Below are 23,980 nucleotides of genomic sequence, written 5' to 3'. Positions count from 1 at the left end.
TTCGTGAATGAAGTCTCATATGCAAGGCATTCTGAGAACTCTCTCCACAAGAACAATGGCCATGAAATCAATGCTGTGCACACAGCATCTGTTAAATAGGTTTCTCTGGCAATGGGACTACTACAATTATTTCATGCTGAGTACATTACAAGGTATATAGATAATTTTAGATAATTAAATCTAGTAATAATATCATCCAGGTTCCCAAAAACACATCTTGCACATCAAGAAAAAGGAGAAGAGAGAACTCTACGGGAATTAAGCTCCACCTCTCTGTTTCAATAGCACACCTGCCCCACCTCTTAAAAATCATCTCTTCCAAGCTAGCAAAGAAATCTGCAGCAGGGCAACCACCCCCCCCCCCCCCCCCCCAAAACAATGCAGCATCAAGAAGTAGTTGCTTTCTTACGCGCTGCTTCTACACATTATGAAATGAAGAGTGCAATATCCTCAAGCCAGAGGAAGCTTGCTGAAGTCATCCCAAAGACCTGTCTACGTAACTACTTTTCAGCATTTAAAGTGGTAATTCTAAATACTAAGATTTCAACACGGAAGTCCATTTTCCCAGTAAACAGCAAAATGGTTTACAACTCAACAAGGCACTGTTGGATAGATGGCAGACATTCCAATTAATCAATGTATTCATTTTATGTGCACTTTTAATTATTATTAGCTTATTATTTGTTAAGTTGAGGCCTTCAGCATTTAAAACACTGTTTGGCTTGGGTTATGTTTTTTGCTGCTGTCACAGTACTAAGATTATTCATCCCCCTGACCACTTATGAGCTTTTCAGGTAATTTCTGATCAAACCAAATGCTGAAACTAATTTTAGAATTAGTATCCTTATCTATAAAATACTTCAAAAGGATTCCACTTAAAAGCAAAACAAAACACTACTCAAAAACCATGACACGTTAAGATGCATTCAAAAAGCATGCATATATATATATATATATATAAAAGTTAGGGAAAACCATTCTGTTTTCTTTCAAAATACATTGCAATTATTTTGTTTAACTTGTGTCTCTCATGACTGCAGAAATTCTCCCCTTTCTACTTCACTGCCTAAAATCATGACTCATCTTTGAATAGGCATCTAAACAGGTAGTGGTATGATCTACAGCTTTTAATTTTTCCTGTAATCTTGAATAACTTAATATTAAAACAAACAAGCTATTTGATGCTTAACTTCAAACACACCTTCCATCCTAAAGAACATGATGTAATCATAGTTGATCTAATTTTAAAACCAAACACTTGAGAAACATTAAAGTACCTATCATAGTACTTCTCCTTCTAAATTTTGTAGCAAAACTTATTTTACCTTGCAGGAATATTTTTCTAGTCAGCTTTTAGGAAAAACCATAATTTGAATATTTTATGAAAAATGAAAGGTCTTGGAAGTTTGTAACTAAAGAGTGATTTACAACTTCTCTCTGAAGAACACTACCTTTAATGACTTTTGCTATTTCTGTAATTTTCTTGTGCAGAAATAAACAAAACAAAAAAAAGTCACACAGTTTTAACAAAAGACTGGTCAATAAAGCATGAAACCACAAACAACGAATAACTACATTCAGGAACAAGTATGACCTTACAAACAGCAGATAAAAATTCTGCATGTCAGTAGAAAAAAAACAAGTTTCTTCAATAAAGATTTCAATTTGAAGTACTGATTCCAGCAGATTTGCTGACCTACTAGTCTTCTTTGATGCAAAAGGGCAGAAACTGGATTTCATATTTGTAATCATGGATCTGGAATCAGAGCTCAAATAGATACTTAAACCGATTCTGCAGATTAAGTTGATTCAGACTCTGATTTTGGATGCTAAGTAGTATTTTCTTTAAAAACAAAAAAATTAAAATTAAATTTTGGAATGTTCCCAAAACTGATAATTCTAGTTCAGTATTTTTTCCATAATCAAAGTTAGAAAACAATTAACTGAACACTCAGAAGAAAAGGTTAAAGAGTCTAGGATTACCTTCAGTTGATTATTGAAAATATCAATTTCCTGAAGTTTAGATCTGGTTTCTTTTTCAACTTCATCTAGCTGGTCTCGAAGCTGTTGACGTGCTAGTTCCTTGGCTTCTAAGGCTCTTTTGATAGTGAGAAGAGAATCTCCTGTTTTTAAACATGTTGTCAAATAAATATTTTCTTACATGGAGAATTTTTTGTCATAGACAGCAACATTTTTCAACATGCATCTTGCAACACACACAAAAAATGTACAGAATACATTGCAAGGCAGCATCATGTCTTACACAAACTTAGACATGTACAAAAATATACTTACTGTGCAAACTGTTCTGTTGAACTTGCTTTAGCTGGTCATTAAGCAATTGCTTTTCTGGAATCAACCTTCCAAGCATCTGCTGAGATTCCTGAACAGAGGACAGCAAGGAGAAAGAAAGCAAGAAACAGAAAAAGCTGAGCGAACGGTGACCAGTCATAAGACTTCCTATTTTTATGTCTTCTGAAATGAGTCTCCTTTTTCTCTCACTAAATTATGTATCATTGCTATTATCTAACCCCTATCTGTGTGGCGCTGCCACTCAGACAGTTCTCTGCCAGAACAAAAAGTGAGCATATCAAATTTAAGCATTACTTGAAAATTGATTCTCATTTAATACATAACTTGGCCTGGAATTATTTGAAATTCAGTGCAAAACTACAAGGATAGATATCAGAAATGCTAAAACTAGGCCTTACTAACCATTTAATTGTCACTTTATTAAATTAACTTTGATCATGAATAGAAAGAAACTACTCAACATAAAAATAAACTTAGTTTATTTAAAGAGCGGAAAATAAAGGCTTTCACTTAAAAAAATATATTATGGCTGAAAGATACACAACACAAGCTCTGTTAGATGAGAATACTTAAGTCTAGATCTCGTGACTTAGCCCTTTTGAGAGAGGATTATGATCTCTCTCACATTAAACACATGATATAACAAATTACATATTTCAGGAGACCCTGCAGATGAGATACTCTTCCTTCAGTGGATTTACATATATATGTATATATGGATAGATATCACATACAACCCTAGCTCTTTCTGGAGGATGAAGTACTATTTCATACACCTTTCAGAAGCCTTGACCTCCAAGTTGACAAAATATGTTATAGAAGCACAATGTGAAACAACTTATTCTACAAAAGCCACCTGAATAACACCCCGTTGTTCAAACTAAGCATTTATTTCTGCAGTCACCTTGAATTGCAGGCTTTTGACAAATCAACCATCTGACAACTTCAGCTTGTCAAGAAGAACAGAATCCTAAGAGTGTCACCTAAGCACTTAACACCAGAGTAAGTCCCATGAAAAGTTTTTAGTTCTTGTTACAATAACATAAAGTTGACCAACTGTACTGAAACAAGTTTGTAGTTATCCCACTTTATTCATGACAGTCTTTGATTGGGCCTCTGCTATGTATAGCTTAGATCTTATGATTATGCTGCAGACTGCTTTAATCTCCTTATGTTCTAAGAAACATGCTTAGATAGCTCAGCACAGTCACGGACTTTATAAATTCACAAAGTATCAAAATTAAGATAAAACTATGCATTGGACTGTGAAGAGTTATGTGTCCCTCACTGTTCAGCTGCACTAACTGTAGCATCAGCAGATCTTTTTCCGCCCTTCAAAGATATCATGAAGACTGAATACTCCTAATAGGAGCTGTTATTCCCTACCTAGAACCAAATGTGAAGCAACAATACATAATGCAGCATTGTCCAAATCATCTGCCTGAGTGGGGTTGCCTCTTTCCCAGCAGTCACTACTACTGTGTTTCTTTAAACCACATGCCAAACACTGTCCTTTGTGTTCCACCTTCCCTTCCACCTCAAGCTCTCACCCAAATGCCTGCAGGTCCCATGCCATAGTTTGGGACGAAAAATTTTAAATGTTTTATTACATTATTATAGCACACAGGTATTGTGGAAATTAAGTTTAAGTGGTGTAATCCAAGGAAGGTGGCACTAAATGTACTGATGGATAAAACTCAAGAGGAAAGAAAAATCACTGTCAAGACACATGCATATCAAAATTGTATCGTTCCAATTCAAGAACCATTTACACGAGCCAAACCGCAGAATGGATGTCAAAATGAAACAGGGTTTACAGAAGAATTAACATTTTTCCAGCACAACCTAGGACGGCATTTCAGGGTGGAATGTAATCCTAACCTTAGTTGTTTATTTTTAAAGGCCAGAATATTTCTAAACTCCTGACTACTCAAACTTAATGCACAGCAAAGTTTGGAGAGTATTTAAGAACAGAGAGTGCCAAGAGATCATGAGGGTCAAGTTCTGTTTCCTGAAATCACAGACAACTATGTAATAAGCATCATTCCAAGAGCAGCCACTACATGCTTCTCCACATCCTTTGGTTGTGCTCAAGAAACAGATGAAAGAAATCAATGGCATCACTAACAATCAAGTTTCACACAAGAAATTTCCCAGAATTGAATCATGTACCACACAGCAGTAAAGACAAACAAAGCACAAGGCAGTTCCTGGCAATCTAATGAGGGAAAGTTCTCTTCTGATCCTACACCCTGAGCAAGAGGGCATATGAGGAACTGAAATACCACATACCATCTTAAGTCTCTGTCACACCCCCTGCTTTTAGTGCTTCAAAGGAAAGCCAAATTACTTGGGAGCCAAAGTGTTCTGCAATGAGACAAATAATACCTGCAGGTAACTGGCAGAAGCCCTGCAGGCAGTATAGCCGTGTTTGAAACACATACAGCTAACGTCTTTGGAAGGCAGGATCCTTCCAAACATCCCTGGAAATACTACTCTACCAGATGCCTCAGATTCATATAACCAGCACAAATTTTCATCACCCAGGATTAATTGTTATACAATTTCTTCCACAAGTTTAATCAAATTCCATCTTGAAACTAATTAATAGGTTGAAAAATAATTACTCCTTTGAATTAACTCATCTTTCCATAACAAGTGTCACATTTATTACACTAAAATATTTCCAAATGAAGATATATTACCCTAAAAACATAACTGACAATATTGACTTTTTAGTCCATTGGACTCCTTAGAGGATCAAAATCTCCTATCAAAAAAGTCATTAACTGCTTTAGTCTTTCTTCTGCAGATTAGGTAGTAAAATTTACAGGATAGTTGAGAAATTAATCTTTTCTTTAGGAAAAAGTTACCCACTTTTAGGTTCTCCCCAGATAAAATTTGTCCTTTTTTTTTTAGTATGTAGTGACACTTCTTTCTGGGATCATGATTGTGATAAACCCCTCAAGCTACACCAAATGAAATATTAGTAGTTGAGATCAATCAGTTGAGATCAATAAGCTGTAAGAAGATAATACTACAAAACCACAACTATTGCTGTCAACATAAAAAACCCCAACCTACTTCAAACCCCAATATCCAAAAAACTGCCAAGACAGACAAGCCTGATTTCCGTTACAGAAGTACTCGTTCAGTCTTTGTGAATGAAGCAATTTATGAAGTAAATAGCCATTAATGAAGCTGCTGAATACATACCATTTAGTACCAATTACAATGAGCAGAAATGGTTAAAAGTCACTACAAATATAGCAGTGATGCCTAAATGAGTAAAATACAGACAAACATCCAAAACCCATTGTACATTTTTCATGTTTGAATAAAATTTCAGAGTGATGTTAAAATGCAAGAGAGACCCCCACAGAGGGGGCAGAGGCCCACTGAACAGAAGTTACCTATGCAAGTAGGATCTGAATGCCATTTGATTTGTTTAAATAGCATTTATCTACCAATGGCTATGTAGCTGCTTAGTTTCCTATTGAAAGCTTTTGGTTAGAGGGAAATTCAGGTGGCTGTTGCTTTTACATTAAGATCTTTGCATAAGATCAGAAGTTACTAACTTATTCAGGTAAATGAGGGTTTTTCCTCACATTTTATCAAGCACAGTCAAGTTTTTGTCTCTGTGCCAGTACTGCCAAGTGTAACTTCATTTCCTACACTTGATTCAATGCTGTCTGGCTTAATTTTCAGTTGCAGATACAGGAGCGTTTCATTAAAGAGAGAAGTGTGCTTTCAAGCCTGACAATGACAGTTGTTTATATCACAAGCATCCCTTAGTAGCATTTCTTATTTGCTATTGTTAGCATCAAGTGGACACAAGCACTGTGCAAGAATGATCTCTGAATTATACTCTCTGTAACAAGCCACGACCAAATGAAAAACATCTGTGAAAGGTGTAGTGGTGTACACAAAACTTCAATAGAAAAATAAGATGTTTTAAGGAAGAAAAAAAAAGTAGCAAATCATACATAAAACAAAAAAAAATCACAACTTTCAAGTTCTGGTTCTGTTGAGATGAATGTACTGTATTAATTATGCTTAGAAAGTTGAAACTGAGCTATAAGACGAAGTTTTAAGACATGTTATGAGGGCTTAGATGTAAAAGCTAAGTGTGAGATTCTCTTTGAGTGAGAAAGGCACTGAGAGCCCCCATTACTCGCTAAGAATTACAAGCAATATAAAATATTAAAGAGAAAAACCCCTAAATCAAATACAGCTCATCTAGAAACCTCTACAATTTGCAAATAATATTCCTTCACTAAAACCAGATATCTACTCAATTCTGTCTTTACTTTGACAGAGAATTTTAGATAGAGAAGTAGGGAAGATGAATACCAGAGTTAGACCAAGAAATAACTAACTGGTTTAAAAGGTAACTTCAATTTTAAAAGTTTAATATTTTATAATTTTCAAAAAAGTATCAATAACAAGCACTTCAGTGAAGCCAATTCTTTCTTTCAGCACACAAACAGCAATCACTGTCAACAAAAATACAGGTCATAAAATTTCATTCTCCTCACCCCCTAATCCCTTTAACATCTTCAGTCAGTTTATTTACAGCTGCCCACAGTTGGATTCCATGAGGATGAAGTGATAATCACAGCCACACCACCTTCAAGTGTAGAAAACAATTCCTAGACATGTCTGAAGAACATTCATTTGTAAGAATGACAAATTACCCACAACACCACCTTCTGTACAAAGGACAGCACATCGTATGCTGTGGCAAGTTCGCTTAGGATACTGATGCAGCTGAGGAGGTCAAAACACAAGGCTAGGAACAAAACTAGAGAACATTTTCTCACCTGTAGCTGCTGTTGCAAATGAGTGATTTCGGCAATTCTCAGTTCTCTAGATTTATTTGTACTTTCAATTTCTTGTCTTTGGGTAGACAGTCGACATCTGATATCCTGAAGCTTTCCTTCCAACTGATTTTTTTTATCATTCTTTAGAAAAAAAGAAAAACATCTATCTCTTACCAAAAATCTTTTTTATGCAAGTCAGGGTCTAAAAAGTACTTTTATTCCCTATTTAAACATTTAAATTATAGAAGAGATCTCTCCCCACCCAAACTATCCTATGATTCTATAAAAATAAGCACAGCCATATCACAGTCACTACTGTGCTTGTGCATTTTATCTGCAACACGATCACTTACTAGAGCTTCTAGCTCAAATTCTAAGGTCTTTTTCTTTGCCTTCAGAACAACTATGTCCTCTTGCTCCTTGTTTCTTTGATTTAGTAGTTCTTGCCGACGATTACGCTCCCACTCAAGTTGTCGTTGCCTCTCAAGTTCCCGTTTTGCAGCCTACAGCATTAAAAAAATACATGAATAAAAAAAAAGAAAGATCTATTTTGAGGAACTATTCTAATCAATGATATTCACATTCTAATGTGCAATTAAAACATTAATATAAACACACTAATAAACTGTAGACTACATATGTGCCTCTATTTAAGCATGTGAATTGCTCATTTGAAAGCAGTGAAATGGGGTTTTACTGTATAGCAGACAGATGACTAAGAGGGGTAACAGTCCTTTTCAATCACTTTCCCAGGATGAAATTTTCTGATTTAAAAGCTGTTTTATATTAAAACTTCAAGAACTCTCCAGGACAGCGTCAAATCTTCTTCTGACCTCCAACATCAGACATTCTGCAGCTTTGCAACGAATAAAATGCTGCTTTCCTGAATGCATCATTATTGTGCAAAGTGAGAAAATACTAGCTTTACAAGTTAAGCAGCTGTGCTGGTTTTGGCTAGGATACAGCTAATGTTCTTCACAGTAGCTGGTATGGAGGCTATTGTTTGGACTTGTGCTGAAAAGAGCATCTCTGTATATAATAGAGAGATGTTTTCGTTACTGCTAAGCAGGGCGTACACAGAGCCAAGGCCTCTGCTGCTCCTCACACTGCCCCACCAGTGAGTAGGCTGGGGGGTGCACAAGGAGTTCGGAGGGGACACAGCTGGGTCAGCTGACCCCAACCAACCAGAAAGATGTTCCATACCACATGATATCATGCTCAGCTTATAACAGGCTGGGGGAAGAGGAAGGATGGGGTGGGGGGCAGTGTTTGGAGCGATGGTGTTTGCATTCCCAAGTCACGGTTACATATACTGGAGCCCTGCTTTCCTGGGGATGGCTGAACACCTGCCTGCCCCTGGGCAGTGGGGAATGAATTCCTTGTCCTGCTTTGCTTGTGTGGGCAGCTTTTGCTTTCCCCGTTAACCTGCCTTTATCTCAGCCCATGTGTTTTCTCACTTTTACTCCTCTGATTTTCTCCCCCACCCCATCAGGGGGGAAGCAAGATAGTGGCTGTGTGGGGCTTGGGTGCTGGCTGGGGCTAAACCACACCACCAGTATGTGTTTTCGTTAACAAATTAACTCATCACAGGAAAATAATGAATGACTTGAATGCTGTTAAGTCTTTCTTTGTTCATTCAAGCATGTCTATACCAAAGAAAATATAACAAGTAGTCAGAGGTTAGGACACATTCTAGTTCTAGGTGTCTCATCCATTCATTTCACATGAAAAATAGAGATAGCAAACTCTTTCCCTGCTTTCAAAACTCCAGAAATTTAAGTTTATTCTTTAAATGTTTGCTTACTAAAAATGACAGCAAAATAATGTAAACATTACATTTTGTTCTAATCAAACACAGCATCCAGTGACAAAACCTCCTTCCTTTTATTCAGTTGGTTACCTCTCTTCTTTCTATTTCTTTCCTCCTTTCCTCTTCTCTCTGCCGTTCCAATTCCCGTTGTTTTTCCAACTGTTTCTCTAGCTCCAGTTGCCTTTTACGTTCTTGCTCCTGCCTCTCGCGTTCTTTCCTTTCCTGCTCTGCCCGTTCCAGCTGTGCCAGACGCTCTTGCTCTTTGCGTTGCTGTTCCAGGAGAGCCTGTCTCCGTTTTTCAAGTTCTAGATTGCCACGTTCAAAGTTCTCCCGTTTTTTATCTTCAAATGTAACTTTAATGTATGGAAACAGAGGGCAAAGGAGAATTAAACTCTGCTACTGACTTTAAAAAAAAAAGGAAATACATCCACATATGCTGAATCAAAGTGAAACAACCTTCCAACAGTACTAGAGGCACATCTCAACTAGCTGAACAGGTAATTCTAGGTTCTGTCATTAGCATTTGTACTCTAGATCCCCCTAAACCCACATCCATAGGAAATCAAGGTGTGAATTTCATTTCCCATTCCTCAGGCTTCCTGGTTTCTCCACAAAGCTCAAACAAGCGGGTATAAAATTTAGGGAAACCATTCGCCAGCTAATCTTCTGTGAGGACAAAGAATCTGGAGTTCCTCTATACATTTGATAATAGCAGCAATACAAGAACCAACACTTCAATTACTACAAGGCAAAGAATTCAGCTGATATTATCAAAAAGCCATTATGCAAATAACCAGAATGTATTTAAACTTGATATTCTCATAAGACTACTCATTACTGTCAGGAATATAAATGGTTTGCCTAAGTGCTTGAGAAGCTGAAGTCAGGAAGACTGGATTCCTGCTTCCTCATCGTCTAGGGTTCTACAAGAACGACCTCAGTTTCAACACCGGTTCCTTGACATTCTTCTGCACTATCAGGGACTACCCACCACCTGTTCCACATTTCTAGGCTCCTCCCTCACAGTTTTTCCAAATTATTCTTTCCACTTCACCTTCTGTTTTTCTTCATACCCTAAATGTCCCATACTCCATATATTCTGTATTTCTCTCCTTAGAATGTCCAGCATGTACAATTTTTGCATGCAAGTCAACAGATAACACATATTTACTTCTAAGTGTTCATGCACTAATTTGACAAATTGGCCCAACATCTGTTGATCCAGTTGAGTTTTTTGTCTTTAAGTTTTCCCCCCTCTCCTATTGCTAATCACAAAATTTCGTAAAACTTAAAAAAAACCCCACTCCTGTGACATCTGTCAAATTTATTTAAAATTAGCCACTGGGTTCAAAGACCATTAAGATACAGACTGAAAAAAACAACCAAAATACATAGGGAAAAAGCCCAAACACATTTGTGTCAAGGAAGTCAGTGAAAAGGAATAGGTAAGAAGGGCAAAACATTTGCAAGTAGCACAGACATTAAAATACTATGTTCAAGGCTCATCCTGATAAGAAGAAACACCAGGGTCTACGACAGCTGCCTAAAAAGCCAGTATGGTTACTCTGCATTATCAAGGTAGCTACCAGAGATTACAAAACAAAGCATAGCCAAAGCATGAAAATAGAAGAGACCAACTTGCAGCAAATTATGTAAGTAGCTACTAGCTTGTGTTACTGCGCTTAAGGGAAGGCTTCCAAAAGGTTATAAAAGCCAACAATAAAAAAACAAAAACAAAACAGAAAAAACCCCAAAAACTTTCAAGGGTCTCCAAAGAGAAACAAACCAGAACAAAACCCAACACCCATCCAGATTTAGCAAAGCCAATGAAGAAGCAAGACAACAGTCACTTCATCTTTAAAATGAAAAATCTATACATCAAATACAGTGAAAGGTTTATATACTCTTGTTTTTCTTTAACTGAAAAGGGAAAAGGCTTGAAACCAAAATAAAACAAAAAATTAAATGTAGATTACCAAACCCAGACAATGCTAATCTGTAGTTCAAATATAAAATTAATAATTAACGGTCTGTGCCTTGCATGAAATTTCATCCTTTGATCAACATCAATGTTGTAAGACCAAAAGTTGACACGTTCAAAACTAGTCTTGAAGAAGATACAGTATAATGATCCTGAAAGCTGTAGACAAGTCAGCCTACTCCCATACTGGACAAAGCAGAGCGTACAATAGATGCACAGTTAGTATACATGACTAAACACAATAATACGGAAGAAACAATGCAGGAAAAAGCTGCCTCTCAAGAGTAGCAGACTCAATTGTATCAATAAGCAAACTGAAAAAGACAATCAGGTCAAGTGAAGAACACTTGCATGATTTCAAAGTTTTAGTAAAGAAACTACGCTGAAGTTCTGACCTCCCGGACACAACAAATTGCATACCAAAATCCTCTGATTCCAGACACAGGACTCAGGCCTCAAAGAGAGAGTACAGGAGAGTCATATCTCACCTGTGACCAAACATTTCGCTGTGAAACCTCAGTGAGGTCTTCTTCAGCAGTCCTTCATCCTCCTACAGCCAGGAATTACCCAGCAGACTGCCAGCAGCAGTTAGTTGTGAAATACAAACCAAAGAAAAGAGTTGTATCTGAATTGCTCCCGTGAACTAACTTGGTATGGAGAGAGACAGAAAGTCCTTGGGAAACTAACAAACACTTAAAAGATTACAAGTAAGGGCTTAAATAAGTTACTAATTTTATCAATGAAAGAGTCTCAGTAGCTACCTTCAAAGACCTCTGCTAGAAATTGTGCTGTTCAGTGTGCAACAATGATCTAGAAGAGATTGAAAAGTAACATGACAGCTTCTGGAGATGAATAATAAAAACCTGACTATGAAAAGCTTTAGAAGAATCTCAAAAAACTGTGATCTGGAAATGAAGAAGCAGAGGAAATTCAAATGTTAATGAATACAGGGTAGCATACATGGGTCATAAAAAAACCCCACCCCTAAATAAATACATGAGCTCTAAAATGACTAATAGATTTGGGGCCTACAGAAAGCTGGGGAAGGACTGTCTGTAAGGGCATGGAGTGACTGGACCAGTGGCAATTGTTTTAAACTAGAAAAGCATAGGTTTAGATTAGACATTATGAAGTTCTTCACTATGAAGGTGATAAGGCACCGGAACAGGTTGTCCAGACAGGGAGTGGAGGCCCCATCTCTGGAGACATTCAAGATCAGGCTTGATGAAGATCTGAGCAACCTGATTTAGTTAAAGATGTCCCTCTTAGTGCAGGGGGGTTGGACTAGATGGCCTTTAGAGGTCCCTTCAACCTAATGCAGTCTATGATTTTATGTTGGAATTAGTGCAAAAAGTCTTCTAAAACATCAACTCAGATCTAAGCTGTGATCAAATAGGCTATGCAGTGTTAAAAATCAATTTAAAAACCCCACAAGTAAATTAGAACAAAATAGAAAAGCATTATTAAAACACTGTATGAATCTGTCACGTTGTCCTATCTTCAACTGTGTGACGTTCATCTTAAAAGAAAATCAAGCAAAAGTAAAGAAATTACAAAGAAGAGAATTACAAAGAGGGAGGGGATGATCAGAAGTTTCCTAACATTTACCATCTAGGAAGCTTTCTACCCTTTTCTTCCCCCTTCTGTTTATTTTTTCTTTTTGATTTTCCCAAAAGCAGAGCTGCTAAAGCTTGTATAAAAAACAACCCATAATTACACAGACTGCAATGAAACAGGCCTCTGTATGTATATTCAGATCTTTTAAATAGTATGTGTCAAACTACACTCCACTTAAGTCAGAATATGGAGGTAGTAGAAAGTTTTCACTGCAGTCCTAGAAGAGGGCTGCAACACGCTGCCTCTGTCGAGAGTGCCGAAGGTGCACAGCCTGAATGTTCTTCATAACTCCACTGCCACTAACACAAAGGATCATGCAACAGTTAGAAATGAGCTGGACCAAGCAATGCCTTGGTTGTGCCTCTGACATGTCACATACTGATCTGGAAAGAAAGAGTTGTTCATATGATGTGACTAATACCTCTCTGATAACAGCACACAACACATCTCTATATTTTGCTTGCTCACCTGGTAATTTCTTTTCCAGTTGCTGCTGATCTTCTTCTAATGCTGGTTCTTCTGGTAACCTTTGGTCTACAGATACTGAACTTACAGCTGATATGCCACTACCAGAGCGTACTCTTCTGTCAATAAAATGATAATTCCAAGTTGCTTAAAAGTACCCATGCCTGCCAAATTTATTTATGATTTATTGATGAAATAATAAATTGTAAATTATCGCAATGATGTAAATTTAATGGTATTTGATGCTTCCTCAGTGTTGCCCAGATTATTTTATTCAGTCATTGCCATTAATGTAAAGGTATCCTCCAGAGTCCCAACAGCACACACTGGTGACTGGAGAAACCTAGTTCAGTGTTAGCATTGCACCACCCAACTTACAGATGTGTTCATGCTTGCCCCCAAGACCTCTTAGTCGTGACCAGTCTAAAGTTGGGGAAATGCCAACTTAAACCATAGCAAAAGTTACAAAGACAGAGAAAATGTTCATTAGAGTCAAGCTAAAAAAATGACCCCAGACAGAATAAACAAAACCCCCTGTAATCTTGAAGAACATGAAGTTATGATCATATGCAAACACCTTCTACTGCTGTTACTGTCCTCCCATCCATTTCTCCACAAAAAAAGTGAGAGAAATAGAAGTGATGACTCACAGCTGCTATTCACAGCTACAACTGTATCAAAAGAGGTCTGAATTTGCTACAGCGTAAATTCATAGCATGTTTTGAATTCTACTACATCCCATTTGGTCTACAGAAGTTTAAGTCTGAATTCAAACTCTTCAAATTTATACAGTCAGACTGAGTATGTTTTGGAAGATATGCTAGTATAAAGCATTGATCAAAACTGCATTGGTACGAGGAATTCTTGCTACTTCCAGCATCCAGTACTTGTAATAAAACCAAAAAGCTGGACAAGCATTTCCCAACAAGACACCTTGTGCCATAGACACAGTGCAGAATGGAGAGAGGTCACATTTCAACCTCTTGTTCTTTACGCTCAGAGAACACCTATCCCAAAAGAAATAAAATTTTAAAAGCAAGATTCAAGAATTATAAGCAGTTACCTAAATGAAGGTGGAATATACTCTGGAGGCAGTACAGGTGGCAGCGGCTGACCAGACATAGCTACATCAATTAAGTGCATAGCAAGAATAAACTCTTCAGCTGTAAGTTTTCCATCTTGATCGATATCAGAAAGATTCCTTTTTAAAGGAAAGGTACAAAGTAAGTAAATCCTGAAATATTAAAAAACACTGTTAAAAAGAATAGTTTTTAATGTATTCTGTTCCAAATTAATTCAATTTTTCATACTACTTTGTTTCTCCAAAGCAAATAAAAAGCAAAACCCAAATGCTTTGCTATTTCCCAACTTTCTCCTGCATGTCTGCCTTGAGACTATCTTGCAGTCATGGCTTCTACTCCTCTTGCTCTTTGAGTGCTGCCTGTACCATGTCCTATAAGTAATGTTAATCAGTGGAGTTTTCTTGAACACCTTGTGAACATCCACTACACAGTACGTTTAGAGAAGAATCAGGTCAAATGTTTGGTAGATCTCTTTGGTTGGGTCTCCTTCCCTCCTATCTCACATTCCATTTGCATTGAAATCAAAGCCATTAACATTCTAGTCCTGACAAACAAGAACATTTTACCATTATGCACATATTATGGAGTGGCAACTCTGGATGGCCTAAAACCAGTGCTCCAAGAGATCTACAAAATGTTTTTACTCATATTAAAGTTGCATTAGACAAAATTTAACACCCTAAACATCAGCTTTGTTTCTCTGGTATGCTGTCCTTTCATCATGCAGGAAAATCTCACATGATACTGTGAAAATTAATGGTAAGCAACTGATAACATTCTTTTGATGTCTCACGGTACAGGAGTTTATTTATGGTATTTAGATTTAGAAGACAGTTACAGCCCCATTTGATCCATGCTTGTGTTCTGGAACTCCTCAGCTGAAGCACAAGACCAAGCCAGTAAAACGAAAATTTAGCATGGAAGGATAAACTAGATCAGCTATCATAAAAGTCTGGGTTATGGAAACATCAAAACAACTGTTAGAGAACAGCTGACAGCCCACACATCGGTACTTCACTTTGTGTGTCTGTGAGTCAGTGAATCCACGCCCAATACAGACTGACATATCTTGCCCCAGAGAACAGCTACAGCAGTTCCACTGCCAGACAGGCAGGATCAAGAAAGGAAGCAATACTTAGGCCAAAGAGAGCTGTAAAATCCATTCCTTATCTCAGCAGAATTGGCAATAGAAAGACTTATGATTGGAACTCCTGGGGTATGCTGCCGTCACCCTCCTGCCCATACAACCCACTTAAGAACTGGCAACAAGCAGAGTATTTTTTGGCTAATCGTCTGCTGGATAAACTATTTTTTCCTTACAATAGCTTTGTTAGAAAACAGAGGAGAGAGTGCTTTTAAAAGATACAACAAAACCATCAGTGCTAGCAAAGAAATCGAGTGCCACTGAACCGCCATGTTAGAATGACAACACATCTGACATCCTCAAGCAGAAGTCAGATGGGTGAGTTGACAATGGTTTTCAAGCAGAGACTTATGAAGTATAGAAGCTAATTAAAAGTAAGTTGTAGAAGACAACTGGAAGTTAAAAATACACAGAAGCAATGGGAAAGCTGCTTGAAAAGTCACCAAAGATAACCATATGTCAACAATAACCAAGTACTGTGCAAGTAATAAAGTAGAAACATTACACAGTCCATAGGAAAGCATGACCTACCAAAGCGTGAGGGAGGAGACAGTGGGAATATGAACACAATAAGCTTCAGCAAACAAGTTGAAAGGGAAAAGAGAAGCCAAATAAATCTTTCTAAAATCCATTTTTTTAAAACATATGTAACTCCAGCCCCTTGGAAATAAGCCCTTTGAAATTCACAGAGAAGACAGTGAGCCCCCAAAAAAGTGTGGTTTTGGGTTAAGCTTTGTTCTGTGCTACCTGTGCAAATGTTTACATTTTACTAGTGATGTATCACTTATGGCTGGTGATGTGGAAGACGTGTCTGATCTGCCTAAACCCTCCATAACTGAAACCCACTTGCAAACATCTATTTATATAGCATAAAAAGGATGTTCTTTTTCACTTTTGTGAGGTAATATTAATATAAGCACAGAAGTGCAGGTTCTACTCTATAAAGTTATACATTAAAAAGAGCAACACATAATGACTTAGAGGGTGATTGAAAAGGGAGGGAAAAACCCACAGTATAGAGGTTTAAATACATCTTCCAGTTTGGTAGAAATTGATAGATTTATTTTTACCATATTGTAGCCAGCTGAGCCTGGGGTAAACTTGACTGCATAAGAATAGTTCTTGCTTGCGGACCTAACAAAGTGAAACAAGGATTAACAAATAAGTGACTTTCTCCTTTTCTTGCATTACCAAGTAGCTACTGAACAACCAGAAGACAAGAAAGGCAAAGAGATGCCCCCAGACCTAGTAAAACTAAACCAGAGTACCAATCTAGTTTCCTTCTGGAACTGGATAGATACCCTCATAGGTGGATGAGCTGAACACTGTAAATGGCTACACAAGTTTTCACATAATCCACTGTACCATTTCCAAAAATCACTTCCCAGTGCCAACCCACCTTGCAGAAAATAAAGGAGGTCATAATACGATCCCAGCAACAACAAATATTTGCTCCTAAACAAGACTGTTAAGCAGTTGGGAGATTTGAACAGAAAAAAAAACAGTGACAGCAGAGAGAGATGAGAGTCTTTTCCTATGTGAACAGCATTCTAAATGTTATTATAATTGGCCTTATACCATTCGAAAAAAGAAAACAAAAATTGCTTCAATACCTGTTAGGTGTCCACTCATTGTTTTATCATGGCTATTGAACAGCTGTCTGTACTTCAGCCTTGATGACTGAGGTACAGCCCACTCCGCCACAGGAGGCACACTAGAATTAAAAAAAAAGGATAAAGGTGGGGGAATATAATATTAAATTTCATCACATGGAGCTAACAGGTACAACAGGATCAAGTGCTGCACAAGAGATCAAGTTTTATGCCTGAAATGGTTCATCTCACAAATATTCCCTTCTATTCCTAAAACCATAACAGCTTCTTGTTTGAAAACATTTATCAGAATTTAGTGTCTTTTTGGTATAGCTGAATGACAGAGTTTTGCCTTTTTCTTTACTACCAGAGAACTAAGTTACCGAAGCATTTTAAAGGAGCTAAATGTTTTTACCTAAATATAAAATAGGAAATGCCTTACCAGAGTCACCAGAAGTAATATCTCATTTTACCCTGTCTTTAACTAGTTGTCTTAGCCAAATAACTCATAAGTAGACTAAGGAAAACAAATAAAAATAGGAAAAAAAGTGTGAAAAAACTACACTCAAAAGCAATTAAGTTTCCTGTAATCCAATTCAATTGAAAAATACAATATTCACTGTTTTAACTCATCACATAATAGATTGAGTGCTGTTAGTTGTAGCTGTAATTTCCCATGTCTGAAGGGAAATTTCAGTCTTCATACTGAAAAACAATGAGCAGAGTTCTTCTGTCTTTGGACACATTCAAACTTTGCCCTTTCTTGTTAAGGTTTAAAAAAAAAAACCAAACCAAAAAAAGGTCAGCCAGATTAAATAAACAGCACACCATATTACCCCAAACCCAAACAGAACCAAAACCAACCAAGCAACCAAAACTCAACCCCAAAAAACCCTGAACAACAAAATCCATTTTCCCCGGTACACTGAGGAGGTGCCGTGGTAGGATTTTGTCAAGGTTGAGCTGAGGAGGTTTATACAAATATTCGACCAATTGACCTCATACCCTATTCTCACATGACAAAACCCAAACCAACTAAAGCCTCTATTCCTATTGCCAAACTACTGTGCTTTAATAATATTCTTTCATGGGAGCACAGCAAAAACAAGCTGCATCTTCAGTAATGAAAATAGGATTTGAAACTTTAAAATAAAAAAAAAGAGAACACCCCCCCCAAAACACCACAACTGAAAAAAGAAAAAAAGAGAAAAAAAAAAAGGGCAGGGAGGGGAGGGGAGAGAAACAAAACCCACCCAATTTGAACTTTACATTTCCACTTAATGGACTTAGCTCTTCTTCCTCCCTTTCCATAAACTCTGCAAATGAATTATCTTCTTATCTGTTGTCTCCAAAATAGAATTGGGAGACACACACCAGTTCATAACTTGGCATTAGCAGCAGTTTGGAAGGAATATTCCTTTCAGCACTGGCAGAGTTATTGAAGTAACTGTGACTGAGCTACGGAAGCTCCAACCCCAACCCCAAGCAGATTCAGAGAACCATGCAATTTCACCTCAGAAAATATGTCATCTCATCAGAGGTTCAGGTCTCTGTTGGCAATCAAAGTGACCAGCAGGGTTCAAATTATGAGTTTCCTCTTATGGAGTATCTAGAAGCCATTTCAGCTGAAGTTCCCTGAACTTCACTCAGTGTAAATGCCAGAAGTGTTACTATAAACAAAGCAGATGACTTCTTGTACCTCTGTATCAGAGCATCACTACTATGTTCCTAACAGTATTAGATTTCAGAGAGAGAAAGACATTTCTAATCCTATTTGCCAATAATCACTGTTGCCACTTATCTAATACTGTGGTACAAGAAAAATCTGCAGAAGAAAAATTAAAAAGATATCATTTAATGATGTCCCAACCCATTTGCTTCTTGCAAAAACATCTGCAGTATGAACCTGTGGTAGAGTTTTGATTTATAGTAACTTTGTGAAATTACTATTTTACCTCCTCTAATCAAGTTTTATTTTGTTAAGATACATTTCTTCAGACCACAGTAAATTAGATTTTGCCTGACAATACATTTTCCTAGGCCTTGAAATAATCTAAGACCCTTCCAGGTGATTCTTCATGCAAAATTTAAAGAAGGTATAAGTTATGTGAAGTGCATTTAAAGTATGAGAACTACTAAATATTTTGCTTTCAAAAATAATCCCAGAGTTGCTGGTTTAAAAGAACATTACTTGTTATGTTTTCTAAAAGGAAAACCTGTGCAGTATTACAGACTGCAGATTACAACAGCAAATGGTTTTCTAAAAACTAAAGTTTTCAAGAGCCTAAAAATGGCACTGACAAATACTGTAACAGTTCATTATTGTATTGCAATGATACACTACTCACTCATGGAGCATTCCTTGTAAAACCCTATGAAATCCTGAAGCAGTATCTCAGCAGGAATTGGTTTCTGCAAGGAACTATTATTTCAGAAAACAACTTTGTGAAAGAGAATTAGCTTTTCTAACTCTGGGGAAGCAGACACACACCCACACACATTCCATGCCAACTCACCTAGCCACATCAAATGACTGTGCCTTTTGCAGTTTTGCATTCAGCTGCGATCCTGGGCCAGATCTACTAAAGGAAGAACTCTTTGGCAATGTGGCTGCAAATAAGAGAACGCACATGTTTATTAGTAGCAGCATTTTAAACTGTAGAATTTCAATGGCATTTGTTTAGTTCATAACATCAACTACAAGCATTAAGGTTCTTTCAGCAACCCCTTTAAAAATATTAAGATGAGTTAACAGTGTCTAACAAAACAGGTGAAAACACACAGGCGCTTCTCTCACGGCTTTTTACTTCTGCAGTTTTATGCAAACACTCTTGACACCAAACTGTTAGAAGTCATATGCATTTCAGTATTTTACAGTAATCCAAACAAAGAGCAGCGTTACAATAGTTGTAAATTAGACAGGAGAGGGCGGTTTCTAGGCAACAGTTTATTGGCAAGCTAGATTTATCACACCGCTGTTATAACAGGGTTAATATCTTGCTCAAAATGACTGACTGTTACAGTATGGCACGTCCATGTTTCTTCTTTTGAATTTATACAAACTAAACAATTTGCTAACAATTACATTGGGCTAAACAGTCCTAACCCAAATTCATTCTTTAAAGTAAGTTATAATGACAAATTCCATGCCTACTGTTCTCTGGGTCCCAATGAAACGGCAAAATAGTTTGTTAGTAGCAACAGAGTAAACAGAGTCTCAGTGTGTAGCATACCAGGATGAGCAAAAGCAGGCAGAGGCTGTATAACAGCAGGAGCTCCATTAGCCAGGGGAGGTACTGCTGCTGCAGGAACAGAAGATACTAATGGCGGAGACATTCCTACTACTGGAATAGATGCCATTGGCACTGGGGCAACAGTTGTAAGAGATGGCATGCTGGCAATGCCCCCAATACCTATGGGCAAGAAAAGGAGAAATTTTTTTCGAATTTAGATACTCCTAATACAACACAACTGCAGCCTGCGACCCAGCAGTAAATGCAGAATTAAAGAGCAAGCTGAAATGGAAACTTCCACACACCCCTTGAAAGAACTCTTACACTCCACTGCACCATTAGCATGGCAGGGGAACATAAAACAATGCAGAGGGAACAACATACCACTTTAGAATGTATGCATATAAGATCAGACTGGAGGCAACACTGGCCAAAAAGGTCTATTAGCATTTGCTGAAGAAAAGAATTGTTTGCCTTCAACTAAATGAAGAGCAGCACTGTCAACTTCCAGTGAGTAATGAACCCAATGCCCACATTTAGCCACAGCTGAAAAGAACAAGCTTCAGGATAACTGCTTGCAGCCTATTGTCAAGATGAAACAGTGCAAAGCTAATAGGGTAAAGCACAGTAATGAGGTATTTTAGGTGTAAGCACAGTTGCATGGATAACAGGGAGGTTAAGGAGTTCTGGTCATGCCAATGGGAAGAATGAGGCTGTGTGCAAACAGCTGAGATCAAGTTTACACTGAATGAGAAGAAAGAAAAAGTGCAGATTTTGCTGGTTTTCTTGGCAGTTTGACTTTATTATGCCTTTTCTCACTTAAATCAGTGTATATTCTGTTCGAGTTCTCTGATTTCTTAAGAGTCAAAACCAAAACGGTTTGAGAAACTTGTGGAAGTGACAACTGATCATACAACAAAAGTTGCACCTGCTTCATCAAATGCACTATTCCCACTTAAGGACAGCAGTGATTCTCAGGCAGCAATCAACTTGAGTCACAGCAATGACTAAAACCAAAAGATAAAGAACCTCTCACTACACAATACGTGTCAGACACAAGTGTGTCAGCTTAATTTCATTATATTCCTCTCACTATCTCATTTTCCCTACTCTTTTCCTCGAAATGACCATGACCTTGGCAGTACTAACCAGGAGAACAGAACAGAGCCAGCAGTCGTACTAGCCAATACAAGTGCAGGACTGCTCACAAAACAAAAGCAAAGGGGTGAACTACTGACACGATTTGCAAAAAGTCAAGAAAAACATAGCTAATCTTGCCAAACCTGGTGAGCCCTTAACAAAGAATAAAGATAAATAACTGTAGTTTCTAAAAAACTCCAACACTTTTGAAGGCACTAACTACGTGATCTACCTTTTTTCCCCACACACACTTTTGTTTGGAACACATGGGCAGCAGTGTAAGATGTAAACTTAACAGGACCTCAGCTTATTCAGTATGGTTGGGTGCTAAAAGCTCATTTAGAATTTTTTTTTGAGTATGTGTGTACATATGGAAGCATTTGGGTTTGAGTCCACATACTTTCAGAAGTATTTTTTCCTAAAGGTTTCTGCAAAATCAAGAAATTCAGTGTAGGCTGCTATAATACAAGCTATAAAATAAAACGCTTACCAAATCCCGGTGCATTAGGCAGAGCAATAGGTGGCTGCTTCATGACAGGAGGCAGTGCAGATGGGAGTTGATAACCTTGTAGCTTTAATTTGATAAGTTTCATAGCTATTGAGAACTCCAATTGATCCATCCTGCCATCATTGTTCATGTCAGCTAGAGCCCTACAAAATACATGAATTTCACAGTTAAATTCTTAAATCATGAACTTCAGGAACTGACCTAGAAGCATGCACACACATCCATGAGTATTCAAGAACAATTAATTTCCACTCAAAATAATTATGCCAGGCTAACAATGCCATGAAACAAGATGCTGTTTAGACCAAGAGCATATCCATTTCTTTCTTGGAGCGACTCATATTTTTAAAGTCGCTTCCCAACTCTTAGAGGAACTACAGTGAAGCATCTAGAGAAGAAGGCTGAATGCAATTCTACAAAAACTTTGCAAAAATCACACAAATGAACCTATGGTACTACAAGCAGCACCACGGGGAATCAAATTACTTAGTCTGCAAATCTGTTGTTTAGCTACACTTTAACTAAAATGTTCTTTAAATCTGTGCACTTTACTAAACACACATCTGCAAGTATACAAATGTGTTTTCTGTTAAACACTAATATGTCAAGATAAAACACTGAGCCTAGACCTTGAATAAGCTTTCATGTAAAGTAGTCTGACTTAAACAGTTGTCTTTTTGTTTCTTCATTTGATGGTTAAGAAAACCATGCTCAGCAGGGAATGGGGTTGGGAGGTTGGCGGGGAGAGAAGCAGGAAGACTACTGTTAGTTCCTGCAATAGCAAACCAAAACCCAGAGTAAATGCATTATTAGTAACACAATTAGCTGGAAACTTAGGTTTAAACATTATGCTTATTTCTTTGCATTCATTTGAAGAATTATATACACATTTCTGTAGTGGAATAATATATATTTTTAAGTTCATGTGTACATTTGAACGTCACAGACAGCACAATACAAAGGACTGAGGCAGTCTAGTTAAACTAGATCTTTATTTCCAATCAAATCCCTGCCAAGGAAAGGTTTCAGGGAAGTATCAGAAAAGTTATCAAAGAAGTACTGCAGTAAACTGTCAACTCATAATTGATACTTAAAACACATAGACAGACAGGTGAATGCAGGGGCAAACCATTCACAAAATTAAAATCCTCTCATCCCACCCTAAAAAAACCCTAGGAAAACCAAACAAAGAGGCAAATCTCAGCAGGGGTTGCCACAGGTCAGCCATACATCTTAAATAGTTTCCCTGGGTTTACAGCACCAGTGGCATTTCCCCAAAAATGCAAACACTCCAACCCTTCCAGTACTCAGAAGACATTTTCAGTGGTATAGTTGTCCTCTTCCAGTAATTCTAATGCTGGGGCCGGGCAGAAATTTCTACTGAAAATATGCCAGCAGTACTTAAAGAAGAAACTCTGGTGAGGAAACTGTAGACTCTGAGGCTTACAGTTAAAAAGAAAAGTATGTCTTATCACTCCCTGAAAGATGTTGAATTATGACGTGTATTTCAATGAAGAACAAGATTTGGCTGTGAGAACTTTTGAGCGGTTGCTTCCTGAAGCTTCATACCACAGGGAAGTTTAATTTACACATAAAATCTGCCATTCTTCAGTAACTTTGAGCCTTTCTCTAGTCAATGAGTCTGTGGAAGCCTAAAGTTTGTCAAAACTGATTCTGGGACCCGCAACCACATCAACATAACATGATTTGGATTAAAGTTTCGGCCATATTTACATCTCTCTGAAATTTTCTCTACATCAGAAATCTTGTTATCAATTTAAAATCCCTGTAAAAAGATCAAGTTAAATTTAAAGGAATTCATAGTTTCATAATGAAAATTAAGAATATTGACTCTATTTTTCAAAAACAGCATGTAAGTATCCCGCAACATGCCATAGAATTTTTGCTGCCCAAAATCATCACTTAAGCCTACAAAGAACAGTATTACTCAGTACATTTTCATTTTCTTCTTCATACACCTTTTACGTTTTACAACCAAAACAGCTCATATAACATCCATTAGTCACCACCTACAAAGAGCGATGTTAGATTTCTAAAAGTATCACTCAGGAGAAAGCCATGCTGCAAGTATTACAAACTCAAAACATTCAAGAGACAAAAGGTATCTGGAGTATTAAAATGTCAAACACTTAATGGCTAAATGTATATTCTGAGGTGCTCCCTTTTGTGGGTTTTGCACTAGAAAGTAAACCAACATACAGAGAATGAATACCAAGGGTAAGAAGGCCTCATCAGGAAAGTACAGAGTATG

General features: G+C 37.4%; 1 protein-coding gene across 3 annotated transcripts in view; it reads right to left on the bottom strand.

Moving 5' to 3' along the window:
• Window positions 1-23,980, bottom strand: part of ITSN1 (intersectin 1) — a gene marked incomplete at both ends in the record, with an annotated part of 104,641 nt that overhangs the window by 69,303 nt on the left and 11,358 nt on the right. For all 3 annotated transcript variants that reach the window (XM_084276289.1, XM_084276287.1, XM_084276288.1), the window contains 12 exons: window positions 1,984-2,123; window positions 2,296-2,383; window positions 7,137-7,277; window positions 7,490-7,639; window positions 9,037-9,299; window positions 13,013-13,128; window positions 14,073-14,210; window positions 16,306-16,369; window positions 16,849-16,949; window positions 19,344-19,437; window positions 20,061-20,240; window positions 21,691-21,851. In XM_084276289.1, the coding sequence (XP_084132415.1) occupies window positions 1,984-2,123; window positions 2,296-2,383; window positions 7,137-7,277; window positions 7,490-7,639; window positions 9,037-9,299; window positions 13,013-13,128; window positions 14,073-14,210; window positions 16,306-16,369; window positions 16,849-16,949; window positions 19,344-19,437; window positions 20,061-20,240; window positions 21,691-21,851 (1,636 nt within the window). The remainder of the gene's footprint in view (window positions 1-1,983; window positions 2,124-2,295; window positions 2,384-7,136; window positions 7,278-7,489; window positions 7,640-9,036; window positions 9,300-13,012; window positions 13,129-14,072; window positions 14,211-16,305; window positions 16,370-16,848; window positions 16,950-19,343; window positions 19,438-20,060; window positions 20,241-21,690; window positions 21,852-23,980) is intronic.

This window comes from Gallinula chloropus (assembly GCF_964237585.1).
Source record: "Gallinula chloropus genome assembly, chromosome: 1".
Lineage (NCBI taxonomy): Eukaryota > Metazoa > Chordata > Aves > Gruiformes > Rallidae > Gallinula > Gallinula chloropus.
This window is presented reverse-complemented; position numbering and strand designations above follow the sequence as displayed.